Below are 12,543 nucleotides of genomic sequence, written 5' to 3' on the forward strand. Positions count from 1 at the left end.
ATATCAGCACCTTACCATGTTTGAGCCAAGGATCTGAGATAAGCTTGCAGGTGGGAACAGTTGAGTACCACCCCAAATTTGTAAGTCAGAGGCTTTATTGAGGACTTTGAACAGTTGAGGATTGAGCTCTTTATCTTTAGCACTTTGTCCCTTTGGTGTTTGGCGTCTATGATCTATATTAGGCAATGTTTCTTTCTAAGGAGAAATCAGCTGTTGGCTGGTTTGCAATTGACTGGAGCCTGCTCCCTGAACAAATACTGTACACAGTTGCTTCTGAATAAACAAGACACTTTTAAAATTAGTTTACAAAGAATTTTGTATGTTGTTTTGGATAGCACTAGGCATAGACCAAAAGCCAAATCTTTTAGGGCTGCTCCAACACAGCATCATTGATATTTTGAACTTGAGTATTTTACTTTTCTTCATGCAGAGTAATGGCTTTTTTTTTTTCCCTCCAAACTGCTCTGGCTGCAGGTGTTTCCAACTTCACCAACTGTGCATTGAAGGCTACTTACAGATCAGAAAGAGCTACTGTATCTCTCTAATGGAGCAATTAACTTAAGTGCTTTCTTGTTGAGCAAAATAAGGTGCTATCTCCAGTGATTGCAGTATAGAAGACTAGCACATACAGCACTCTGCTATTTAAGTCTATAATTTGACCCCTAGTGTCATGGGTTGGACCATGGCATACAATACAAATCTGGAGCTAAGAATCAGGAGAAAGTGAATGGATAACCAAGACAGAACTCCTATAATTCACCAGCTGTTATATGTATTTAAAAATGGATTATTTGAAGTTTAGACCAGTGAAGAAAAAAATTAGACTGTTTTAAAGATTAAAACTGGTTATTACTGCATTTTCTAACAGAAGGCAAGAATATAATGTCTACATTTAGGAATATTTCTAGAGACATTCAACATACAAATTGATTTTCTCTCATGCTAATCTAAAATCCCATTACCTCTACTGCTTCAAGAGGAAGAACATTAAAATATCCTCTAAACCATTTAGCTATGACTCAGTTTATCTAAGATCTATTATCTACCCAATAAGGACTTTCTTTTTTAATCTTAAAAAAAAGTCTGGGCCAAGAAGCATGAAGAAAACATTATAGCATCCTTTGTATCATATCTCACATTCGACCTCCCATGCCCTTAGCCACAATATTTACTTGAAACTGAAAATTCAATAACAAGCCTTCAGCTGTAACTTAAACATACCTTTGAACACCAAAGAAGATAAAAATTAAGGGTTCTGATTTTCTAATGAAATTTAGGAGCCTAACACATTTTATATTACATGTGACCAAAATTTTATCTATTTAAAAAACAAAAACACAAGATTTGTTCTATATTAAAAGCACAAGGACCACAATTTTGTCAATACTACAATTTTGTCTTGGAGATGAAGGAAACTAATCAAAACTTGGTGCTGGATATAAAGAAGTGACTGAATGACTTCACAACTTCATGCAGACCTTGGGATGGCCCATTACAAAAATTCAGCCACACATAACAACATTTGATGAAGAGACTGACATTAAGGAATCTCCAGTTAGTATTTGGTTCTCAAGGACCCAACCGCAGAAACAAGAGCCTTACAGAGCTAACATCTGCGCTCCTCATTTCCCATTGTTTTGTGGCAGCCATAAAAGGATTGGAAACATGCACGTACTTTCTGTGCAACTGTCCAAAAAAAGCCCTCTGGCTTGTCAGACTCCAGGGGCCAATAGGCTATGCAAGAGTTGCCACCAAAGATGTGGATGCTGTGATAAGGCACAAGCCATGTCAGACTTACTACAGTTACCAGCAGAGAAATGAGGAGAAACAGAAGGAACCAGACAGTCAACCACCTTTATAGCAGGAATCTTACCAACAGACTTTGATCTTAATTGCAGCCTGGAGGCAAAGCCCACCCTAGTGTCTTTCATCCTCCTGAAATCTCAGGCCTAACCCACTAACAACTCCAGGCATCCAGGCTTGCCAATCTTACTTACAAGCACCTATATTGGGAGACAGTTTAAGCTACAACAGGTTTAAAAAAAGGCCTTCATATTTTAAAACACTTAAGTGAGGAATTATACCAGTACATACAAGCAAATAGTAAAATAACGGGATATATTTCCAAAGGTAAAACCTTTATTTTTCACCCTTCTCAGAGAATTCATTCCAACACTAACAGTTCAGTGTGTGCACACTGTCAAATCCTTACTTTTCGAAATCAATACTGGGAAAACCTTACGGTTTTCTTAGATAAACCACAATATACTATGCGAATGTTACTGAGCTATAAGAAGTAAAATTAGATCAGATAACTGAAACTTCCCTGATGAAAAAGTTAATTTTAGCACGGACGTTACTAAAGAGTGTATACAGAATTGAGCAAAGATCAAAGGAGGCCAGGCCAGCCCCAAGTAGGCAAATGTGGGATGCAGAGTCAGCAGACGTGCCTAGGAGAGCCAGGCTCCCTGCCTTCATTGCCTCTGCAAGACGCAAGCCCTGACACATTCCTGTAACCCTGGCTTTCCAAGTCCCTAACAGCCAATGCCAGCAAGGAGACATAACTATTTTGTCTTCCCTTGACAACTGCTGCCCTAGGTTATTTATTAAAGAGCAAAATTCACTTTCTCAAAACAAAGCAACCCACCCCCCTCCCCCCAAACTTTAAAGAATTAAAATATGTCCCCATAGTTGCTCTGAAAAGACAATACTGAAAAAAATGTTTTTGCAGGTAAGAAAAAAAGGAAACAATTCTGTACTGTGTGGTCAGAGAAGACAGATCAAAGGACATCTCTGCCGCACAAAACTTCCAAGCCTGCAGATAATGCAGTGTAAGATACATAAGAACTGAGAGCCAGGAACTCCCGGTATCTTTGCCACATTTCCAAAAGTCCCTCCGCAGTTCTGCAGTGTTCACTAAGTTAGTATTATCCATGTGAGTGTGCATGGGGGGGGGGGGGGGGGGGTGTCAGTGTATTTTAACCAGCCTTTGCAGAACCAAAGATACTCACATACATATGTCCTTTTGATGTATGTTTGGATAACACAGTAGAGTGGTTCAGGTATCATCTGTTTTCCAAAACTCTGCCTTCTCTAGAATTAAATGTTATCAGGATATTCAAGACAGAAAACAAATCTGTCCTACAGATTGCCTTCATCTTTTATTGTTTAGTCCCTTTATACACCTTCTACCATAGTCCCACTGGGTTTGACATGGTTCTGTAAACATTTGACTTAACATCAGCAAGCAACAGATTTCACTGAACAGCCTGCCCTTTTTTTTTTTTTTAATAAAAAAAGTCAAATAAGTTCAGTGTTATCAAATCCACAATAGCTTCTATAGGCAAGAGTAACAAATCTGCAACAAGGATAAATGAAACAAAAGAAAAAATAAAGCAATGATAGATAGATATTGATGGACATAATTCTATATCTGTGTATCTGTTCTGAAGTGCTTTGAAAAACTGAGCCAGAACCCTGGAAAAACAAGTTTGGCCATATGTAACCAGTTCAGTGGGACGAGCAAAGGTATAAATATCAAGGCTTACATATACTCCTCTCCTCCCCTCTCTACACCTAGAGCTTTTCAGAGAGACAGATTATTCTAATTTCACATCTGTCTGTCAAATTAACAACAAAAAACAGGCCTAGACTCCAAATTGCCTGTCTTAGTAAACAGTTTCCTAAGGCATTTTCCTTGAAGAAAATTCCTTCGTTACCCTGTCTTCACTTAAAAGTTTTGATATGTTTTTCTTTCCATTTTCTAGTTATAAATTGCAATGGGCTACACTGATTTCTCTGTAAAACAAAGAGCATACACTATTTTAAATTAAACATTGTAATGTCTTCATCTTGCCCACACAGAAAAACAATTCAAAAGACATTTCCAATGGACCAGTATATTCATTTTCAACGCAAAGTGACAACCACGGCTGAATAAAGAGCTGCAAAACTGAAATTTAAATTATCTGTCTAGCTGAAACCTCTTTTGTGAGAGGTCAGACTGAGCAATCAGAGTTTGAAGATAAGGCAAAGAGACATCAACCCAAAATGAGTGCTGATTCCATCTGGTTCTGCAGATGGGCACAGGTCCACCTTTGGTTTGTTAACCTACCTTCAATGCCAACCCATGAGATTCAACATATTAGGTAACAGGACACATATATATGCATAGGGATACATGATGCCAGTGCCCCAAGGTATTGCTAGTCATGAAGTGAAGTATGCTATGCACCTTCAAAACAGGCAAAGAAACCCACAGAAAAAGTATGGCACCAGTTTAGCTTAGGCTTTGTGATAATACACGTGAAACAACCCAAAACAGAGATCTACAAGTGACTGACATGTTGATATTTTAGCTAGGAGGGAATCCAGTCCACATGTCCCGGACCTTCACAAAGCTCACTGCATTTTTTTTTTTTAATAAAAATACAGTTGCCAGTATATTGGAAGTAAGTTCACTGACCACCTCCTCTATCCCCTAAACAATCAGTTATACAGCCATTACCTTGTGTTCAGTGTTACATCTACAAACTCCATCTCAAAAGGGGAGAAAAAGGCTTCACAAGAATTACTTGTACTTTTCGCATCTTAAGTTCTTTATATATATAAACATACCGCTTTTCAGGATCTATCAACTCATTGTTTTTCTAAGTAGTTTTCCTAGCACTTCCATTTTTCTTACCATGGGCTAGGCAAAAAAAAGCCCAAATAAAACCCAAAACACAAGAAAATTAAACTGTCCCCCAGACACTTGATACCAAGCAGGAAATCCCCTTAAGGAAGCCAGATCTTCAATATCACTTTTTTTCTTCACAAGCACTAAAGAACATCAGCTTGCATTAGAGGGAAAGAGAAACCTGCAGTCTAATGTGGAGACACAGCAGGGGTATACCAGCTGAAAAGTGCCATAGGAACTTGAAGAGGGTAATTATGTACTCATTAGAAAAATATAGCATAAAAGTGCTTTAATAGTCCATCAGTCAGGAACAGTTTTGAGATTTTAAGGTGTAAATTGTAACAAGGCAAACAAGCAGAGCACTGGTATCCAGGTCTCAGAGGTGTTACTATTAAGTCATTGCTTTCCCATATAAATTAAATCAATTCTAATGTAATGATGGCACAGGAAAAGTTATCGGTGGGGGGTAAAACAGGACAAGAGTGGAAAGTACTACAAAAATAAGTCTCAGTTAAGTTCAGCCTTCACTGCATGTTGGGTTGCATTTCACCTTAGCGTTGCTAGGCTTCCTGCAAGGAAAGCTGGACAGAACCACTACTGCAGATCACTGTGTGAAATGAAAGCAAACAAACACAATGAATCTAAACTAATGGAGGGAGAGGAACATAAAAACGAGCCCATAGTTCAGAAGAGTTAGTTGTCCACAGCTCATACACGCTGTTTCAGTATAGTTTTACGTATCTCTTCTCCTGCTGCATTTTCTTCCCTTTCACAGTCACACGTACACTTATTTGTTTTGCCCCATCAAATACAAAAAAAAACCATAAACACACCCACAAAGCCTGAATTAACGAGTATATGCTTAAAAAAAATGAAAATGGAAAAACACCACCTCTGTCTCACAATTTAAAGATAAAAAGCACCTATTTTTTAAACACAGTCAAGGTAAAAAAAAAGTAAAAGAAAAGAAAAAAGCAAATCCCCGGTATAAACAAGATCCAAGAAGGATCATAAAATTTAAAGCACTGTTTTCATCTATGTAATTCTCTGAACAAGGCAGGGAGGAACACTCCCCCTCACAGAGCCTTCAGGAGGTTCTGAGAGGTAAGTCAAGTAAGGTCTACTACCAGTACACACAAGAATATTTCAGCTGGTTCTTTGCCCCATATCTCTAAAAATAATTATCCTCTATGATGAAGATGCATAGCTTTCATTGAAATTAACATTTCCACCCAATCCCATTATGCCTATTGCCACTGTATGCTGTACCTTAAATTAATTTTTATGCTAAGTTTTGCAGCTGGTGAAATTTAACCTAAGCCCACACAATACAGTTTGCTGCCTCTGACTCCTGTCTAAGCTTCCCTCATTTGCTCAGTCAACACAAATCTCTCCTCAGGTTTTTGAGAGTCTTCCACCATAAGCTTAACACAGCTGACTGTATTTGGAAAGCCCTATGCTCCTTCTTTCCTGTCCAACTACTGTGCTGAAAAGGGTGGCCTCTAAGATCCTTTTGTAGACTGGTAAACAAAATCTCTTTCATAATCATTAGCCTCATTCGTAAAAACAAATGCAGCCTGTGATTGGATATATAGCCTCACTCTTCCTCTAATTGCATTAGTTTTTCCATCCCAAGATAGCAAGCAATTTGGCTGACGTCTAGATCAAGAGCACAAAACTTCTCAGTCTCTGCACTCTTACAATCACATAAGATCAGACTCCCTTTTTATTTTACAATCTCCCATTTATCTGTCTGCTCTGTTGGAAGACATTCCCTCCCACAAGGCTAGCCTGAAAACTCATCTAAAAGTCTGTAAAGCAGATGAAGAATTGCTTTTATTATTCCAATAGTTTTCCAAACTTTAGGTCCCTCAGTACTTTTTAGTCAAATAATCTTATGTAAAATTACTAGTATGTCTTGGAAGAGTGTAACACCAGAGCCCTTTGGTTAGGCATACACATAAAAAATACTTCAACTTGGAACTTCTCCTCTAAGATACACAGTTTACTTTGATTAGATTTGACTGTCAGATTAGTAAGCAACAGGAACTTGTTCAGTAATTCTCTCCTAAATTTTGCTTTAGCTTATGTCAGCGTGGTACTGTACATAATCTGATAAGTCTTTCATATCTTGACAAGAGGACAGCAGCCTTTTTGATTCCATTATCCATTGTTGAATTCTACTGAAAATTTTTACATTTACAGGTACCTTTCAGTACCTTCCTTTTTATAATCTCATATGCATAGAGACACAGACCATGGGAAAGAAAGATCCACAAAGACACTCTGCCTGCAATCACAGGAGCTGAAGGACACTGTTGCTGAACCTAGGTAAGGTACACAACTCAAGTCAGCAGAAGAGCCATGAATGAAACTTGACCAAACCCTACTTTTCATTTGACAATACCTCACTTTTACAACAACTCTTAGGTGGAAATTAACAAAGCCTAATATTTAAAGTTTATTAATTTTTTTTATTTTAATTTTTTATTTTTTTCTTTTCAGGTATCCTGTTCTCAAAGCCCATCTAAACTAGGGTTCAATAAGGGCAGGCTGAAGGAATTCAAGCAAGGTACTACTTCAGTAACATTTAATGATTAGAAACAGTATTTTATAATAGCTTTCTAAAATGTATTTTAACTATGTTATTTAATGAAAATTAGTCCAGATCATAATTTGATTGTGTATACATATTATTTCACTTCTTTTCCCCACATAATTACAACAAGCACTGTACACATTTTGCTACATATAACATTGAAGAAGTCACAAGCTGCATCCCATTAACCTTGAAGACATAAACAGTGGTCTAAGACCTTTCAAATCTCAGTCTAAACTTCTGCAGATTCCACCTACTCTTCAAGGATGTGAGGCATGTTTTCATTTTTGGCTCCTGAGTGCCAACATAATACTTTAACAACATTCTCCAGCTACTGTTATCCTCTAGGAGGCAAAAGGTAAGGATTAAAATTTCTCCTCTTCAAGTAGCAACAAAAGATAAAAAGTACACCAGAAACAGACATTGAGACAAAGCAGTAAGCAAGCAAGCCAGTGAGGCTCACCTCACATACACATAACATAGTGTAGTGATCTCATCCTTACTAAAGTAGAAACTCATTAGTCAAATCAGTCCAGTGAATAAGTCTTGCCAGAAGGCTTGCAAGAGCCTCAGTAACAAGACACAAGGAGCAACAGCAGCCACCCAGGGACTGTGCGTGTCAGGCAAGGGGGCAAGACACCTACATCAGATACATAGGGGAAGCAGTTCTAAAGCAAGGCCATGACACCAGTCTTATCACAAGGTGCAGGGCCTTGCTAAATTGTGCTACCAGTAACCCTGGCATCAATCCAGTTGTGCATCAATCTTTACAATTTTTTTTTTTATAATACTTAAAGGAAAAGCTTTGTTTTACAAGTTAAGTAATGAAGTAGGCATACTTTTTTTTAGTCCAAATATTTTAAGGTACTTCGGTGCTTGAACAGAATCTAAGTGCTAAAGAAATTCTGGAAGTCCTTTCTGCAGCTTTGTCTAGCATAATAGTATTTAAGATCCCATTTCCTAGGTTTCATTCTTAAATACTACATTAATGGATACATTAGAAACATTGTGTAGATGATTCTAATCCAAGATGCTGCTGTTCTGCTCATTTCACAGCCAGCATCAAAGTAACTTGTGAAGTGCCTGTAATGCCATGGCCTCATATAACCAGTCTTTCTAACCACTCTTTATGACAATATATTTTAATAGTCTGCCCAACAATCAAAAAGTTTAGATATAGGAAGACAAATGCTTTCTACAGTCTGGACAATACAACATAACTACTGTCTTCTCATCCAGCAACTGAAGGTATCCCAAAGTAGTAACTCAGCATCAGTCTCCTTACAGGATGTTTAGCACAGTCACTGGCAGATCCCTTTGTGACAATCTTTCAAGAATTTAGTTAAACCCTATATAACAACTGTCTATGTTAATCACTGAATTTTATCAAACTGATAGATTTCCTATGAACTCCTATTCTCTATCATGAAAAGCAAGTTTTCAAGTATAAGAATTCAAATCATTGTATGAACATTGCCTAACATAAGTAATTTGATACAGTAAGTTCTTATAAAATGTATAGTCACAAGGTTAGAACAGTCCTTCCAAGCATTTCTGAAGTGACTTCTGAGTACTCATTCCACCTCAGGTCAGCTGCAACCTCCAAACACTTTACAGCTGTCATAGTTTACCCTATTATAACAAGAACCCATTTTCTGGTTATCCCATAGCGTCCAACAACCACCTTCTAGCATCACTGCAAATTCTGCCCTGCGCATTCTTGCTAGGTAACAAAGGGAGGCAAAGAAGCAAAAGAGAAAGAAAGAGGAGCTATACTTAAGTGTAGATAGTTTTTTGCTAAATGGTATTAATAAACTAAAGACCACATTCTAATACCATTGCCAGCAGTCATAACACCACCTACTTGCTCCATGTTTGCTGAATAATGTGTAACCCTCATGTTCCTCTGCCTCATTTCAGTGGGAAAACTAAATGAATTTGTAGCTGTAGCAACTATGCAAATAAGTTTTTAGGCATTCCTTCTTATAGTTCAAGACGTTAAGAATAACAGAAGTGGAGACATCATAAAAGCTAAAAAAAAGTGTTATCAGCTTTACCAATGCATTCAAACTAGCACATTGGGGGGGGGGGGGAGGAGGGGAAGAGAAGGGGAAGGCTGTTTATATCTTATGTGCATGTGTACATATGAGGTGAAAAAAGCCATCTGCATATTTGTTATGCACATAAATTTGTTCATATAGATGTACCTGTCACATCAGTCACTGGCCTGTAATATTTTTTAAACCATTTCATACAATCCTCCTACTTTTTATGAAAGCTAAAAGAAATGAGAAGCTAAAAATGTAGCCTCTTGCATGCAAGTTGATATTATTTTGTCAGGATTTTGCTTGTATTTGAAGACAACCTAGAAGCTTATGTTCTGAAGCCACCTTTTTTCCTTTCAATGTACACAAAAATCCCTTGGTATGCTTCCCTGCTTAAACATTCAGTTGAAAGTTCAGCAATCTTTTCATTAATAAATCACACCAATAAAACACTTCTATTGTCCACCTGCTTATTAAGAAGCACAGCAAATACCATTAAACCTCCTTAAAAAAGAACAAACCAAAAAAACCACACACAGAGAAAACCAACATTCCTAGTATGGCTTTATTTGGTTACTTGAATAATTTTATCTATCCCAATATAACTGTTTAAACTTATAATTTTGAAATCTGAACAGACAAGAACACATATCCAGCTCATTTCTCTACCTCAGCTGATACTGTCTCAGTCACTTGTAATTGGTTTTCTATGAAAATAAATTAATTGGGAGAAAAATTTCAAGGAGAACTGGAGTATCACCATCTAAACTCATGTCTTGTATTCCAGTCAATACCCTATATATACACCACAGCAGCATCCCAAAAGACATTGTTATGCTGGATACACCATCTTTCAAATCACATAATGTGCCAAGGCTCCCACTAGGGAGATCATTAATGAGCAAATGACTTTTTTCCACAATATACAGCTAAAGGCATTTTACTATAGCATGTAACTGATTAAAATTCTTCTCCTAGAGGTTCAGACTGTTGGAATCTTCACTTAAATAAGATTCTTAGGATAAATAAAAAGCATTTAAAAATATGCAATGGATTTTGCATACAATTTCATTATAGGCTATTAAAGCAGACAATATTACATAAAAATATTCATCATAATCAGCACATTTGCAATCAGACTACTGAACTAGAGAAAGTGACTAGCTGACCACCTGGGAGCAGATTTGGGTAGAGTATAACAAAAACTGACAGTTCCAGTCTTCTTTGCAGATGCAGAAACAATTATTCCGTTTTAGAAACTAATTAATGTTGCAGAGTCAAGAGTGAAATCAAAAAGGAAAACCAAACTTGTTTCTTTTTCCAACCCAGAAACACATAAACGAGTTCAAAAATACTGTTCTATCTAAAGATCTAGGGACATGGTAACCATTAAAGATTTGACTATTGATTATAGTTATAACTTATTTTCTTTATAAATCCATCAATGTAAAATGAATAAAACACATTTATTTAAGATTGTTATACACATTATACTAAATAAGGTTGGTATTCAAACTATTTTAATTGCACTTTTCATCTGAAATCACCATGACACAGGAATAAAAGAAATTGATCTGGTAAATGTAATTCACTAACAAAACAGGAATAAGACATTATGAGAAAATGACTCTACAAATTGCTGATTGAGAAGTATCCATTGATACATTTTCAAATTAATGAACCTTCATAATTACTGGACTAAATTGCTCAAAAAAAAAAAAAACCAAGTACAAAATGGAAATCAATTTTAGTAATGCCTGAAATCCACAGGCCAGAAAAACTGGTTGTATAAGACAACCTACCTTGAATTCTGTATCTGCTCATGTTGAAAAACATCCATTTTGATGCATTATGAAGTTGAAACTACAGTTTTACAGAAAGAACTCAAAACTGCAACTGCCCAAGTTGCCAATGTAAATGAAGCTGCTCTTCAGAAAATAAACATATATAATGCCTTTATGTTGCAGTTATTTCAGTTGTCTTTAAATATTTGGGTTTAATACACTAGTGCCTTGACTCCCCCATGCCAATGTGTTTTACGTATATACCCTCATTACCCTGCAACCTCCTACAGCAACTTGTGGAAATGCATCAGGTGCTATTCCCACTTCTTCTAGTAGGATGAAAAAGTTTTCTTTCCCCTTTCCAAGGGAAAAAAAAGCAAAATCTGCACTGAACTCAATGGACAAAAACAACTTGGCCCTAGTTCTGAAAGATATGTAGAGAGACCCCAAAGCCATCATTTTTGAAAGGGGTGGTGTTTTTTCAAGATCTGCAAGATAAAGTATACTTTAAAAAGGAGAAACAGGTTGCCCATAAAACTTCTGAGCAAAAACTGGACATGACAGCAAGTCCTAGGCACCTTGTTGTAAATATAAAATAATCATAACGTTCTCCCACAGAATTGATCACAGCACATCTGCTCCTGACTAAGCCTACTGCTAAAGGAGCCAGATGTCATCACAGACTTTAGTTTAACAGGCTTTTTTCACTTATGCATGAGCATAAGAGGCCAACAACATAGAACATTTTGCAATTTTAATAATTTTGCATCCTTATCGGTTACACATAGGAAATATATTTCCTTGTTATGGCTACAATATATTACCTCTATCCAAGCATTTTCAACTTGGCTTCATATGGTAAGTGCAGTATAGAATAGGAAAGAAGAAAACCTCTACAGAGAGGGAATAAGGAAACAACAAAAATACAGGAGACCAAACTTGAGCTGAAAAACCACCAAGAAACAAACTACTCCCTCTCTGCCTTTTCTAAACTACTTCCTGAAGGAGATTAAGCATAAGAGATTACTTATGCCCATCACATTTCACTGTAAAGTAGTTAAAGAAAAAACAACGCATAAAACCGAGAAGCAAAGGTCACTGCACACCGCACAGTCCCACAGCGGTGGTCACCACACGCTGACCGAGGCCTAGCACCTAAGCCGAGGCCAAGCGCCTTTAGGGATCAGAGGGCCGCTTCACGGCGCCCGCCGCGGCGCCTCAGCGCTTCAACGGCTCCGCCCGGCAGCTCCCCGGGGCCAACCGCTGCCACTGGCGCACAGGAAGCCCGGGCGCGACAGCCCCGGTATCAGCCTCGGCCATTTACAAACCGAAACCACTAATTAATCAAAGAACAAAATTCCTCTATTAAAACAGGTACAGCTTTAACCCCGTGCCTCCCGGCGCCGCACCGTGGGGGGGGGGGGGGGGCGCTCCCCC

At 37.6% G+C, this 12,543-nt stretch overlaps 1 protein-coding gene across 8 annotated transcripts in view; it reads right to left on the bottom strand.

Annotated features, from left to right (window-relative positions):
• LOC112983650 (DNA repair protein XRCC4) overlaps positions 1–12,543 on the bottom strand; it is a 191,411-nt gene that overhangs the window by 178,708 nt on the left and 160 nt on the right. The window contains exon 1 of one of the 8 annotated variants that reach the window (XM_064502480.1): positions 11,125–12,517. The exons of 4 other annotated variants lie outside the window; for them this stretch is intronic. In XM_064502480.1, coding sequence (XP_064358550.1) covers positions 11,125–11,158 — 34 coding nt within the window. In that variant the 5' untranslated portion in view covers positions 11,159–12,517. Of the gene's footprint in view, positions 1–11,124; positions 12,526–12,543 lie in introns of those variants that run through there. 3 more of the 8 variants (XM_026100900.2, XM_064502477.1, XM_064502476.1) reach the window with 3 other exon arrangements.

Source organism: Dromaius novaehollandiae, chromosome Z, assembly GCF_036370855.1.
Source record: "Dromaius novaehollandiae isolate bDroNov1 chromosome Z, bDroNov1.hap1, whole genome shotgun sequence".
Lineage (NCBI taxonomy): Eukaryota > Metazoa > Chordata > Aves > Casuariiformes > Dromaiidae > Dromaius > Dromaius novaehollandiae.